Source organism: Elephas maximus, chromosome 9 (genome assembly GCF_024166365.1).
Source record: "Elephas maximus indicus isolate mEleMax1 chromosome 9, mEleMax1 primary haplotype, whole genome shotgun sequence".
NCBI lineage: Eukaryota > Metazoa > Chordata > Mammalia > Proboscidea > Elephantidae > Elephas > Elephas maximus.
The window spans coordinates 47,402,486-47,417,947 of record NC_064827.1 but is presented as its reverse complement, the minus strand read 5'-3'; the positions used below and the strand labels follow the sequence as shown (position 1 = coordinate 47,417,947).

The 15,462-nt window shown below is 41.2% G+C and overlaps 2 protein-coding genes across 2 annotated transcripts in view; one reads left to right on the top strand and one right to left on the bottom strand.

Annotated features, from left to right (window-relative positions):
- The window catches only part of XPA (XPA, DNA damage recognition and repair factor), a 556,316-nt gene that overhangs the window by 191,373 nt on the left and 349,481 nt on the right, over positions 1-15,462 (top strand). The window lies entirely within an intron of this gene.
- TDRD7 (tudor domain containing 7) overlaps positions 1-15,462 on the bottom strand; it is a 65,249-nt gene that overhangs the window by 12,503 nt on the left and 37,284 nt on the right. Inside the window, exons 8-11 of the mRNA XM_049896803.1 lie at positions 12,448-12,634; positions 7,978-8,089; positions 6,048-6,250; positions 1,299-1,433 (exon numbers count right to left, since the gene is read on the bottom strand). Of these exons, the coding sequence (XP_049752760.1) occupies positions 1,299-1,433; positions 6,048-6,250; positions 7,978-8,089; positions 12,448-12,634 (637 nt within the window). The remainder of the gene's footprint in view (positions 1-1,298; positions 1,434-6,047; positions 6,251-7,977; positions 8,090-12,447; positions 12,635-15,462) is intronic.

Genomic DNA, 15,462 nt, shown 5'->3' with positions numbered 1-15,462 from the left:
CAGGCAAGCCTCTTCCCTCCAAGAAGAGCGCCAACAAATGGCGGCTGTAGGTCTTCATCCTCTTCTGCTGGGGACCTGCTCATGGTTGCACAAGTGCAGGGTGAGGAGCACTACTCTCCCCACAGGCCACAGCTCAACGCGGGTTACCTGCACCAGGAAATATCAAGAGGCTTTTCACCACCACAGGCTGTAAGGACATCCATGCAAATGAGTCACTGGAGTCAGCCTCTCTTGGACATCTCAGATTTCTCCAAGATAAATAAATTAGACTTAAGTAATGACCGTGGAACACATATATGACATCTGTAATGCAGACAGCGGCAAAGCCATAGATCCAATGCCTCAACTCCAGACGATGGTCTGTCTGAATACAGAATTAACTTGATTTGCCCAATAAATTTAAATACTCTTTCTATGTAACACACTAGATTAGGTACTGTAAGAGATATAAAAATTGGTAAGACACAGTTCCTGCCCTCACGAAGCCTACACTCTAGTGAGGGAAGTATCCAAACAGCTAAAATACAAAGCTGAACAGCAATGCCAAGAGGTGCCAATGTACTTTGTAGGTTAAAGGGAAAATCTCACTTCCAAGGATGAGAGGGTGGGGGTTGAAGGAGCATTAGACTTTCACCACTGGGAAATCAAGATATATTCTAGATTACAACTGTAATGTCCTAACGGAGGTAAAGGAAACCACCTTAGAATTTAAAATAAAGCAAACCCTTACAGATACCGATTCAGAAAATAATAGTAGAATTAAGGGGTAAAGAAATTATTAATTCAATGTAAACTGCAGAAGCACATTTACCAAGGTGGCAGGTTTTCAGGGACCATAAAGAACTTGGGGAGTGAAGCCTGAGAAGATGAGGGCAGAATTAAGAATGGCTTTCTCCTTCTCGTAAGTTCCAGGGTTTCTCCTTTGCCGAGGCAGAAGGGCCAGCTGACTTGCAGGCTCATCAGATGCTTGCAGATTTACCAATTGCTGAGCACTTACTTTGTGCCAGGCACTGGGCTAAGCAATCTTACAACAAACCCTCACAATCACCGTATGAGTACACACTATTATTATCCTCCTTTTACAGTGCAAAAACCGAGGCCACAGAGCTACTAAGACTCAGAGCTCAAAGAAGGGTTTTTTTTTTTTCCTTAAGCTTTGACGTTTGATGTTCTTACCTGGTATTCCAGAAAGGCTACCTCAAACTATATAAAAATTACTCATATTTATGCAATTTAGTGAACCACTCTAGTTTGCCATCTTAGAGCTAATGTTAGAGGTAGATGATGCCCCGTCACACCTTACAATGGAAGTAGTCCTCTATCTTATGTAGAAGGTCGTTGAGTTTGTTCAGACCCTTACAAGGCACCTGGCAGTACAGTGTTCCATCAGAGCAAATATTGGTCACTTTGACACTTGTGTACATGGCATCCACCTGGAACAAACAAGGGATACACTGGTAAAGTTAAAGACAGCGAAAATGTTTGGGAAGAGAATGGAGTGCTCACCTACCTAAGATATTTTAAGAGGAATGGCCACATTTTTTTTTTTAACCTTGAATGACTACATCCTCCCATTTCTCTCAAAATATCTTACCAGGTAGATCTCAACATATTTTACTTCAAAATCTCTCACCCTTCCAAAAAGTCCAATGAGGTTCTTTTCATTACAAGATTTGCATTTTAACACATGCAAGTTGGAGGATAAAAATCAGCTACCATCGAGTTGATTCCAACTTAGGGCACACCCACGTGTATCAGAGTAGAACTGCGCTTCTCAGGGATTTCAACGGCTGATCTGTCAGAAGTAGACTGCCAGGCCTTTCTTCTGAATGAGTTCAAACTGCCAACCTTGTCAGTTAGCAGCTTAACGAGTTAACTGTTTACAGCACCCAGGAACTCATTGTTGGAGGACAGATAGGATAGAATGAAATTCATAACTTAAATCTAAAGAACTGATCTGGATCCCTCTCTTTCCAAAAGGAATATCTGCTATTATCTGTCAGGCACAAAACAGACATGTTGCATGTATTAATGCATTACCATATCCCCATTATCTGAAAGGCTACGAGCAGCTTTAACTTTGGTTTATTTTTTCTCCACTTATTAAAATACATTATTATGTAAACCATATCTTTGCAGCATTAACAGAATCAATCGGTCTATTATAGGTCCATAAGCCACATGAGTTTTAGTAATTTTTTAAAAATTGTAACCACAGTAAAGGTTTAATTTTAGCCATTCTGGTTCAAATCGTAATATAAAGACAACTCAGCGTTGTTTCACTTATTAAAGCAAATATTTTCTCAGTGTTGTGTAAGTCTTTAAAATGATCATTTTCATGTTTCATCCTCTTCTGTAGAGCGCACGCTCTGTAATTTATTCAAAGGTTTCCCTCTTTGGGGGCATCTGTATTCTTGATATTTAAAAATTTTTAAGCTAATACAGTATAAACATCTTTATGGATTTAATTTTCCTATTTTTTATATTACCCTCTCCTATTATTCTTGCAGCTCTCATGGCACAGTGGTTAAGCGCTCAGCTGCTAACCAAAAGGTCAGTGGTTGGAACCCTCCAACCACTCCACAGCAGAGACGACCTGGGGACCTACTCTTGTAAAGATTACAGCCTAGGAAACCCTCTGGGGCAGTCCTACCCTGTCCTATAAGGTTGCTATGAGTCGGAATTGACTCAGCGACACACAACAGCAGCAACATTGTCCTTGCAAAGAAATTCCACATAAAATGAATATATGCTTAATGTAGGGCATATACCAGGAATTCTTAATAAATAATTCCTAATAATTTCCTAATAAACAATTACTATTAATGTTTTGGTGTTTTTTTCCCTTCCTAGCCTCCCCCCACCCCTGCTTTTTTTCTCAATACAAAAGCAATCCATCTAAAATGTTTAGCATACACATTTTTTTTCCACATTTCTATTTCCTTGGGAAAGATGCCTAGCAAAGACATTGCTGGGTAAAAGATAAAGCGCATTTTAAAGCTGCTTCATCCGTACTGCCACACTGTCTACCAGAAAGATCTGCATTAACTTATACCTCCACTGCGGAGCCCTGGTGGTGCAGTCGGTAAGTGTTCAGCTGTTAACCAAAAACTCGGCTGCCGGAACCTACGAGCTGCTCCACTGGAGAGACGTGGTAGTCTGTTTCTGTAAAGACTTACGGCCTTGGAAACCCTGTGGTACAGTTCTACGCAGTCCTACAGGGTTGCTATCAGTTGGAATCAGCTCGACAGCAATGAGTTTGGTTTTGGTTATACTTTCACTAGTAATGCTCCCTTATTAGGACAGATTACCATATTATAAACCTTGGCTAATTTGGTGGGCAAAAAGGTATATCACATTTCCTCAATGACTAATGAGGTTGGAATGTTTTTCCATATACTAATTACCAATTTATGATTGATTGCTTGCTTAGTTCTTTTGCAATTTTTTAAATTAAGGTTTTTAGTGCTTATATATGTCATTTATAACATATCATGATTGAGTACATTTTCATACACATTTCACATATTTACTGGCTATCTGTACCATATTCTTTTGTGAGCTGCCTCTTTATATCCTTTGCTCATTTTTCTATTACAGTCGTTCTCAAACATCTTAGGACCCCTTTACATTCTTAAAAATTATTAAGAAACCTGGAGAGCTTTTGTTTATGTGAAATATGTCTATCAATACTTACCACATTTGAAATTAAGAGAAAAATTTTAAATATTTATAAATTTATTTAAAATAAAAATAAACCTATTACATGTTAACAGTCTATTGTTTAAAATAACTTTAAAAAAAAAGTGAGAAGAGTGTCATTGTTTTACATTTTTGGAAATATCTTTAATGCCTAACTTAATAGAAGGCAGGTAGATTCTCATATCTGCTTCTGCAGATATTCAGTCTGTTGCGATGTCATACGTCACGCAGCCTCTGGAAACCGCCCTTGTACACTCATGAGACAGTGAGAAAAGGCAAATAATGTGGCCTCTGGACTACACTTGGAGAACCACTGTCCCGCTGACCTATTCACAGTTTTATTATTGAGCTGAAAGAACTCTTTATATATTAAGGAAAACCATCCTTTGTTATATGTGTTACAAATCTTTTCCAAAACAACAGCTTTGAATTTTTTGCTTATGGTGTTCTTTGCTTTGCTTTAGACAAGGTGCACTTCCATACAATCAAATATATCGCTTTCCCTTTACGGCTTTTTGATTCCAGGTCATACTCAGAACACTCTCTGCGTGCCTAAGAATATAATGCTCTACACCTATGCTTTCTTTGATAGTTTCATATTTAAGTATTTGATCCACCTAGAATTTATTCTTGGTATAAATAAAAATTATTTTTCCCAAATGGCTAGCCAGTTGTTCTAACACTATTTGTTGAATAACCCCTAAATTCTCTACTTACCTGTTACACCATCTTTAGCATACACTATGCTCACTCCTTACTTATTGACACAGTTAGGTTCCAAAGACCTGGCCATTGTGTGAAAATCAGTGTTATGTAAAAATGGAGTTTTTTTTTTTTTTTCTGTTTTGAGACCATCCATTTGTCTGCTTTTTTTTACTTAGAAAATATGATTACAGAAATAATAACAGCTAAGATTTACTGATGTGCTCGTCACTGTGATGAGTCATCCAGTTATGGATTATTTTTCTGCAGAAAAGGAGGCTTGGAGAAGACAAAGCTGGATATAGCTGGGCTGTGTGACTGGAGGGCCCACGGCTCAACCACTTTACCTTCCTCCTGTGCTGGGCCAGAGCTTCCCTTGAGGAGCCACCTCCAGGGCTCCACTCCTACCCCTGCTACCTCTGCGTTCACGATCCAGGACCCTGCTCTGCCCTCCCAGACTGATGAGTCACTAAGGCTTGGGGCTTCCTATGAGGGTGAGGGTGCTGGGAGCCAGGTCTGGTTTGGCTCACTTTAGGATGTCATTAAGTTTGCACACATTTCTTCCAAACACCCTCTCTGGTGCCTCTTTCCTTCCTTCCTTATACCCTACAGCAATTTTGAGCTGCAGGACCTCAGGCTACATAGGAGCTGGGAACCCAGAACAGGTGTGGCCTGCATGTCTGCCCAGAGGCCATGGCCACAGGGAGGGCAGGTGGACGTGGCACCCCCACTGGCAGGATGGAGTGGAGGACACAGGGCAGTGTGGCCTAGCTTCCCAGAGGCCCCCAGAGACCCTCCTCAAGGAACAGGACACTTTGCAGCCATCGTGGCCATGTCTGCCGCCTCATTAGTGTGCAAATTATAGTCAGACAGTAAATTTTTTACTGTTGTCTGAAATGGGCAATGTTGGATAATGAGACAGTCGATAAGTGAAGAGAGCGTATATATGCTCTACATCTGAAACATTTCTAAACTATTCTGTTTCATTAATACCTCTTTCTATTCCTGGGCTTCTTCCATATTGTTTTAACTACTGATGCTTTATTCCATATTTTAATTTTTAGTTAAGACTGGTTTCCTTTCAATACTTTAGTTTTTCAAAGTTTTTCGGCAGCCTTTGTATACTTACATTGTTCTTTCAGAAGAATTTTAGAATCATTTCGTCAAATTCCAAAAAAAAACCCCCAAAATTCGGAGTTTCATGATCATAATTAAATTGATTGATTAATTTGGGAAAGAATTTGTATTTGTATTCAGCTGAAAACTAGATGTTTTTCTATTTATTCAAATTTGTTTTGGTGTGTCTAAGTTTTAAAATTTTCTAAGTACATTCTTATTTCTAGATATTTTATGTTTGCAATTATTGCCCATGAGATTTTTTTCCTCAAGTGTATGTTCTAATTGGTTACTATCTGCATAAAAAAAAATTGGTGTTTTATGAATATTAGTTTTGTAACCTCACTGTCTTTTAAGTTCAGAATTTATTATAAATATAAGGATAACTTCAAACCCAATAACATAAGATATACATTTTTTAGTTAAGACACTGTACAATTGTTAGTCTAAGGTTTGTAACATTCTTTTCTGATGGCTATCCTTCATACAATATGTGCAACAGATGCTGATAATGATCACGGTGGTACCTGAAGGTGAACTTCTAGCGACTTGTCACATATGGCCTTTAGGCAGGTGGCATTGATATTGATATCATCTTCTCCTGAGGTATCATACAGAACAACAAGTGGAATGTCACCTTTGTCGAGTATTTCCACTGCAAAGATCTTTCCACAAGTTAAAGATTCAACCACCTTCACTAAGTCAGGGTCATCACTTAGAACTTCCAATCCTGAAAAATATTAAGTATTTTAATTTCTAAAGAAATCATTTTCAGATGGATAAACTGATTTTTCTGTTTTGACTCTTCATTATACAATTAGGAATCGACTACAAAAGTTTTCGATTTGAAATGGAAGCTTTGTTTCATAATCTTCCTTACATTGTCTACCCTTCCCCAAACCAAACCCACTGCTGTTGATTCCCACTCATAGCAACCCTACAGGACAGAGTAGAGCTGCCCCACAGAGTTTCCAAGGCTGTAAATCTTTATGGAAGCAGACTGCTACGTCTTCTTCCCATGGAGCAGCTGGTAGGTTCAAACCACCGACCTTTCAGTTAGCAGTTGGGCACTTTAACCACTGTACCACCAGGGCTCCCTTAGGTTTTAAAAAAAACTTTTTGAATGACTGCACTAAAGCAGGTGATTCCAAACAAGAAGAAAAGTTGGTGATCAATCAGAAATTCTACCCCAGGAGAAGCAGCCTTTATTTTATATACACACATACATATTTAAAACAAAAGACTAATACGTATAAAAAGCTATCAATCAGTTATATCTGCCAGTCACATATTTGTCTTTTTCTTCCTAAAATCCAAGAGCCTATCCTTGACTTTTTTCATTTTCCAATATCTACAACTGTTTTTCTTATAAAATGAACATTTATTGGAAATTGAGATATACACTTCTTTCTTTCCTTTTTTAAAAGTACAGAATGATGACCTTGAGGACACCAAATAACATTCCAATTTATCAAAGAAAGATTAAATGTTTAACATGATACAAATATTAAATGAATTTTATTCTAGTTCAAGTACTATTTAAAATTCTTTGAAAATTACTCTGTTAATCTACTAAGCTGATTAGAACTAGTTCATCATTTCCCCAATGGTACTAAAATGCCTATTTCTGTATTTTTCTCCTTTAAATCCACAAGCTAAAATTCACACTTTGTAAGCTACTCTTCTCTTGTTCTGTTCTCCAGACATGCAACTTCATAGCTTTTCTCAAACCTTTCGTTTCAACCCCCTAAATCTCATCCTGTGCTCTTGATATGTTCTTTTCAAAACCAACTCCTATGGGTTCCTAAAAGGCTTATAAAATTACTTGAGATTTATCTTACAGATGGAGTCAAACCCAGCTCCTCCAACATAAGGACTCATCCTTGCTGGGAAGGAGGAATTCCTTCACAGGGCTACTTTTCAAGAAAGCATGATGGCCATTTGCTGAGTTTAGCTCAAGCTCTCCTGGTATGATGCATATTCCAATGCCTTTTCTCATTAACAAGACCACTGTGTCCCGTTATCCCTATAATGTCATTCTCACACATGTGCATTCCTCTATTCTTCCTTAAGGAAGAAAAAAAAAGAACGGTGATATATCAACTGTGGCAGAAACTGCACATGACCTACAGCTGAACTTGAGCTTGGGTGCATCAGGTATGCTACTTGTAAGCACTGCCCACAGAGTCCATCTCAGTAGAAAGGCAGCTGAGAACCACCTCACGACACAATCAAACAAATGATTCAAACTGGTCAAATCCCATGATACAGGGCCTTTATCAGCCAGAACTAAGAAAAACTTTTAAGATGTCCAATAGGACCACGTTTTTATAATGATCACATTTTGTAATTCATTAAACATGTATTTATACCTAGTTCATTTTAGTATTTAGCCATCCAAAGTACAATGCTCATAACTTATCAAGGCAGAGAAAGCTTTAAAAAAATTCCTCTTACCTGCTAGCTTGCACTTTGTAGCCTGAAATGGGAGTGAACAGAACTTAGGATTCAATCTGTATGCTTTGCTCTTTTCAATATTTTCACTAAAACCATAGTCAACATAGCATACCTAATGATAAAAAAACAATGTTTAGGTTCAAATAAATTTTTCTATCTTCACTTCTTTATAAAAAATACTATTTGATATATTTGATTCCATTGTATTCCATAATCAGCATTTTAAAGTGGGACCACTGTTTTTTTTCCAAGTGTAGGGCACCACAGCTCCCTGGAAAATGCCAAGAGAGGTGAACCCTACTTAACCCAGAAATGAAAGGCTGGGGCTGGGTCACAGGAAACCAGGACCCTTGACTTGTGGGGTCCATTCCTCTACTGCATCCCTTTGCCCATGGGAAGAACAAGGGTAAGACTGTGCTCAACTGTGATGCCCTGTCAATGCCAGTTTCTCACAGGCACACTGTTTGGTTCTGCCAGCCCTGACCACCCCACCTTCATTAACATCACGCCTGCATCATTTTACTCTTTCTTGGTTTCACGCTTCCAGCCATTCCTTGCGCAGCAGTATTTGTTTCTGGAGGAGGCATCACTCTGGTGGTATTTATCAGATTCTAAATCCCCCAAAGCAGCATTTGTGATGGCCTCCTCTAAGCTAGGCCAAGGGTCTGGTACTAAACACACAAACAAAAACTCTAAGGACACAAGAAGAGACAGAGAGACCATCAACTGCCTTTGTGAACAGAGCATTAGTCTAAAAAGAAGGCACATTTGATAAGAGGGTCTGTGAGGCCTGCATATCCATATTAGAAAAGACCATTTCCTACAGTTCACACCTTGACTCAAGACTCCTGCAGGGCCAAGCACACAAGCCCATTTCTCTCTCCCAAATTGACACCTGCTGTTTTCGCAGGCCTCAAGAGTCAGGCAGCTTTTGTTTCCTTTAATAGCTATCACCACCTACAGCTCGGATTCTACTCTTCCCAAACACAAAATGCGGATACATGGTTTGATAAAGGACATAATATGTGGAACCATGACTCCCGGGAAATTCAGAATGTATTCTTAGCATAACAAGGACTAAAGAATAACTGCTCCCAAATCCTCAAAGGGTTTCTGTAATGCTTGTCGCTTTTTTCCCTTTTCTTTCCTTCTTTTTAATCACTGCATCACGTATTTGTTAGGCAGCTAAACACTTCCAGGTGGATTTCCCAGTTTGACTCTCATCACACTCCACCCTGTGCCTTTCACTCTGTGAGGACTCAGTACAGCTTCTCTCACTAATGCTGAGATCAGCACAAGCTGACTCACAACCTAGCGGCTGGTCCCAGTCCATTCCTGGTTCTCTGGTGCCATCAAGTGGCCGTAAGTCTCCCAGTACCATCTGAGAATACCCAGCAGACATCCCTAGGATACAGGGCTGGGTCAGGCCAACAAGCACCAACCTCAGGGAATGACAACATGTTTGTCAGGGATCCTTTTCCTGTTTCCCATACTCACCGAGGATCTGACAAGTAGAAAACAGGGTGGAAATCTTTTACTTTTGCCAGGCATAGCACAATTCAAGAGAAACTAAACCATTGCTAAGAGGCTGGGGTTTCTCCAAATAAAAGGAGGAATAATCTGTCAGCTTCATGGGTTACTTCAAGATCAAGGCCAGAAGAACTGCTACAGATACTGTTGTCTTACAAGCTCACTACCATACAAGATACCGAGCTATCTTCTTAATTTCTAATAACCACCCTACAACTCTCTGCAGCAATGACACAGCGGTCTGCTCCCTCCTGTGTGAGACATTGCTTCTGGGTTCCCTGACATCACCCACTTGGCTTTCCTTCTTCTTCAGCCACTCTTGCAGTCTGCTTTGCTCCTCTTATGCCCAAGACATAAATGCTGAAGTGTTCCAGGGCTTCATCCTGGGCCCTCTTCTCTTCTCCATCTGTATTTTTTTTCCCTAGGTGATCATATCTAGTCCCATGATTTCAAACAGCACCTATATGCTGATACCTCCCAGCCCGATGTATCCCCAGTACTGACTTCTTTCCCTGAGCTCCAAACTCATCATGTGGAATCTGATATTCTCAAACCTAACAGATTCTACTAAATTCTTGATTCACTCCCATACCTATTCTTCTCAACTTCCTAATTTCAACACTCAGTTGTTCAAGCCCAAATCCAGCAGCCATTTTGAGTCTTCTCTTTTGCTTACCCCCCACATCCAATGTATATCCTGGATCTACCCCATTATCTCCATATCCTGAATCTGCCCCCATTAGCTCCATCTCCACTACTGACACCCTAATTCAGTCTACAGGAAACCGGCTATTGCAATAGCCAACTAACTGATCTTACTTTCCTTCTTTGCCCTACTATAATCCATTCTCCATACAGCTACTAGACTGATCTTTAAAACATATAAAGGCGATGACATTGCCTTGCCGGCTCCTTCCTTCCAAGGTATTTGCTATCACAACACCCTGGTTATTTCTTTTTTTGTACATAAGTTGTCTGTTTATTGGTCACTAGTTTATTACCTGTCTCTTCTCACTAGAATATAAGCATCTTGAGAACAATGACTTGTCTGTCTTGTCCTCTGCCCTAGAACAGTGAAAAATGAAGACAGAAACCATTTCCACCATCCCAGAATGTTCCCTGTTGCCCCTCTGTAATTAACCTCCCTCCAGCTCCTGTCCCAGGCAACCACTGATCTGATTACTATTACTACAGATGAATTTTTGCCTGTTCTTAAGATGTCATTTAAATGGAAGGACACAGTATGCTGGCTTCTTTCACTCCACATAGTCTGTGAGATTTATCCATGTCATTACATATATCAGCAGTTCTTTTTTTTTTTTTGCTGAACAGTATTCCTTTATGTGGAGAAACCATAATTTCTTCATATTTTTACCTGTTGGTGAACATCTGGGTTGTTTCCAGTTTGAGCAATTAATAAGGCTGCTACAAACACATGTGTACAAGTCTTTTTGTGGACAGTCTTCATTTGCCAGGGTAACTACTTAGGGGTCATATGACAAGGGTTTAAATTTATAAACTACCAAACTCTTTGCAAGTTTTTGATTTTTAAAGTCCTGTCAAATTGCTTACAAGTTGTATCTCTATACATTTGGTTAATGAATTTCTGAAATTCCTTTGTGAATGGCTAAGGGCAGCTGGGTAGATGAGGTGGGTTCACTTCTTGGCAGGGCAGGGGGAGTAGTCAAGGCCTCTCCTACAGAAAAAACTGGGTAAGGAACAGCAGCATTGCATCCTTTTTTGATCTCCCTAAATTGTGCTTGAGGGCAGGGGTTTCAATGGACCGTAACTGATGAAGTTAAACCTGGGCTCAGGGACTAGTTAGTTTGGCTAGGGGCTGAGGCTGGCACATTGAATAGAATAGGGTTTAGTCCTACAGAACAGAGGCTGCAGAAATAGAAGTGGATTTCCCTGCAGGCAAAATCTAGAGGAAACCCCAAGACATGTTTCCCTTCTGTGTAAGTGGGGAGAGACTAAAACTGGGCATCGAGGGACACCCTTCTCCTATACAGTGTCTTTCCTATCAAGACGGGTGGAAATGAGCCAAACTCTTGCAGCACATTTTCCTTTGGGGAAGGGCAGACATCTTCATCAAGACACCTTCCCCTGCAAAATCCTCCATGTAGTAGCCTCTCTGCTGTGAAGGGGTAAACAGGGAAGATTCAAGAGGCGGCCTCATGATTCAAAAATGAAAATTCTAGATAAACACACAGCTTTCACCAGGAAAGGAAGAAGTGACACATTAAAAAGAGACAGAGCTAATGTCAACCTCCTGTGTTGTTATCTGGGGAGCTCCAAAGCCCTAAGGCACCACTGATCTCAGGAAGACTGTGCCTTGTGGGCAAGAGAGTCTGGTTCTCATCCTCTGCACTGAGAGAAAGAAGAGGCAACCGCGCAGAGGCTGATCCCCCGGGATGTGGTCAAGTATGGAACTCTTAGAGTCCGCTGATGGAGAAAACGGCGAAAAAGCCCTCTGACCTTTTGAAGAGGACTGAGAGGGCAACACTCAGCAGGAGCTCTTAGACACAGACCTAAGTCCTACTCAGGTTTCTCGTCAGCTGGCTGCAGGAGAGAAAGAATGTCTTCTCTGATCTGAATTGCTTCTCTCACTCCATAGTACCAACCTTGATGAGAGGCCCACAGAGCTCTGAGCAATATTTATCATTTATCCCTCAGGAATGAGAAGAAATGCCTTCTCCTGATCAGATCGTGGGTTATGGCAACTCCCATGGAGAAAAAAATTTTTTTTCTAAAACTCTGAGACAATATGACCATCCATGACTTAAAAGCTGACAGGGACAAGTTTGTACAGCTATTATCTTTTCTATTTCCAGAGAAAATTACAGTTTAAAAGGACACAATATTAAAAGCAACATTTACATTTAAAAACCTGTATGGTGTTTGCCTTGTTTATGCTATGACAAGGTAAGCAGTGCTTGCCTTTATTTTGTTGTCATCTGCTGAGATGATCTGTGCCCGTAACCAAGCGTCTTCTTCGGCATTTACTGCCAGCAAATGCCCAATGTGTACAGCCTGAACTGGTGCAACCTTAGGGTTCTTACTGTAGTATTCCTTCATCTCATCTTCCATTAATTCTTGAGCAGCAGAATAGTCTTTTCCCACATACCTGAATTGGTTAAGGGAAGAGAACACAAATGAAGGAACCCAGAAGGAGGAAAACTATAGGGATCCATTGGTGTAACTCCATTTTCTCTACTGCCATCTTTGGCGCCAGCCCCAGACTTCCTTGTATCGACAGGGAAGACAGCATGTATTCAGTAAACATATGTTGATTAAGAAAGAGTATTGTGGAGATCATGCAAAACACGACAGAGGTCCACCACACCACACAATAGAGTAAACGTTCGACCGTGAACCAGAGAACTAGAAGGCGTAACACAGCAGTCATCGTGACAGTCTTCAGCAAGAACTAGGCTGAGAAAGGACTCAAGGAAAGGGAAGAGAGGAAGACATGATGGAAAAAGGACGCATCAACGGAGGCCAGATTGGCAAAGCTCAAACTAAGAATTTTGACTAAGGCTGCTGGAAATCCTTGTAGATTACTAAAAGAATCTAGCGGATAGTTTTGCCCTAAAGCTGGTCTGAACAAGGATCAAACTTTGAAAAGTACTGAAATTTTACTAGAGAAAAACAAAGCCTTTAAACACACTCTAAAACAACCATGTGGCAACTCTCCCAACTTATTGTACAAATTAGAACAAGTTACAGCAAAATGTTGTGTTCTGACACCCTTAAAGACATTAACTCAGGCTCTAGGCAAATGCCTCTAAAACTGCATGTTTTCTGAGAAGTGTTTTTTTTTTTTTTCCAATTTGCTCCTATCCCTGTCTATAACTTTCTACTGTTGACAACTGCAGCCACCTTGTCCCAGCTCATGCTACCAAAACATACCATTTTCCTTCCTGCCACAACAAGCTACTGTTTTTTTTTGCCCTTCAGTCCTCACAGACATTTCCATCAAGCACCTCCTTCCAGATGTAAGGCTGTGCAAATCAAGTAGGGGGCTCATAAAATGACAGCTCTTTAGCTAGAAGCCTGTGCTCTAACAGCACTGGCACCACCTGGACAGGGAGATGGGTACGGGAGGGAGGCTGCAGAGGTTACAACAACGTTCTTTGCATTGTTCTGGTTTCTACCCAAGGCCCCAGGTGGCCATACAGACCTTTAAGAAACTATTTTTTAAGAGCATTTTCATGCAGTCTTGGTAACTACCAGCAGGGCAGAAGATGCCACAGCCAACCTTATTACTAGAAAAAAATTCTTTAAAAAGACTAAAAAGGCTTTAAAAAGTCTTTCACAAAAGGGAAAGGGGATCTCTTTTGAGGCAATAGCTCTTTTAAAACCAAATATTACACTCATATTATTCACTCCAGAAACAGCTGTAGAGGCTGTCATAAGCTATCATTTAAGTGTACTGGGCCTCACAAATGCTAAAGCACTGCTTGGAATGCAGCTGTACTCTTGGCTCTGAAGTCTCCAAGAGGCCTACAACTCTGCCCAAGTGCCCATCTCCTGGGACCCAGAGTCCCACGGGCTCCCTATGCATTCCCTCACAAGCGCTGCTGCAGCCCTGGGAGCTCAGCTGGTGGAGGGTGGGCTGCAGCTGCCATCTGGCAGTATGCCTAGCACAGGCTCCTGCCAGGGAAGGAGGAAGGTGGCGAGAAGCAGCCTGGGATCGGCAGGCAGCTTCTGCTCGCTGCAGCAACAAGTAGAAAAGGATGGCTACACAGCTTGGGTAAGGCCACAGTTGGTGTGATAGTGGGGAGTGGCAAGAACGAGGTCATACACTGTCCCCAAATTATCTGAGCAAAGCAAAGAATGTGTAGGCTAATACAAGAATGTCATTAACCAAAGTTCTACATAGTTAATTTTTGAGACCAGAAATAACAGATTCCCATAATGCTTGACATGAGGGTTCTGCCCAGGGCTTTGAACCAGTTTGAACCAGTTCTGTCATGGCTGACGAAGTGAAACTGGAACAGACCCAAATTTTTACAATTTGGGTGATCTGGAACGATAACTAGAAAGGGAAGAATTACGGGTTGAAGTCCTGGAATGGGAGACTCGGAAGAGGCATAATGAGCCCTTTCAGAAACCTGATGTGTGAGACTGGATTATTGGCAGGCCTGTGCAGAGTGACACACATTCAAAGTGGTGTGTTGGCCGCCATCTTTGAGCAGGGCATCCCTATCTTTGAGTGAGGCGCTGCTATTTCTGACTTTGCTCAAAATCCAACAGGCAGGAGATTTGGTTGCATGCAATGCCTACGATGCCCTTGTTTTCTAGGAGGGAGATTAAGTTTATAGCAGGGTTTCGATACATAATTTTTCCTGTTCTGGTTCAACCACATTTTAAAAATTCAGGTCTGACTGGTGTCACTTCCTTGGCTATGAGTGAACCAGGAAGAATGGTTCAAAGCCCTGGTTCTGCCACAACACCTCTCCAGGTCCTTCACATGGCACCCACGGCACAGCTTCCAGAGCCTAGTGCCTGCCTGAAGATGTAGGAACAGAACAGGCCTCAGCCTGGAAGGGATTTGCCAAATCTTCGGAGGAAAAGCTACCTGGGGCCAATCTAATGGCACACACGTTACACATCATGCTTGCTGGATTCCAGCCACCCTCCTGAACATGTAGAATGCTGACTCGGGATTCAAATTCACACTGGAAAAAGGCATCTAAGTATCTGAGGATTCTGGACCTTATTGAACTCTGGTAGCACAGTGGCTAAGCCCACAGCTGCTAACCACAAGGTTGGTGGTTTGAACCCACCAGCTGCTCCACAGGAGAAAGATGTGGCACTCTGTTTCCATAAAGATTACAGCTTTGGAAATCCTATGGGGCAGTTCTACTAGGTCCTTCCTACAGGGTCACTAAGAGTCAGAATCAACTTGACGGCAACAGGCTTTGGGACCTTATTACCCTGGAATAGATT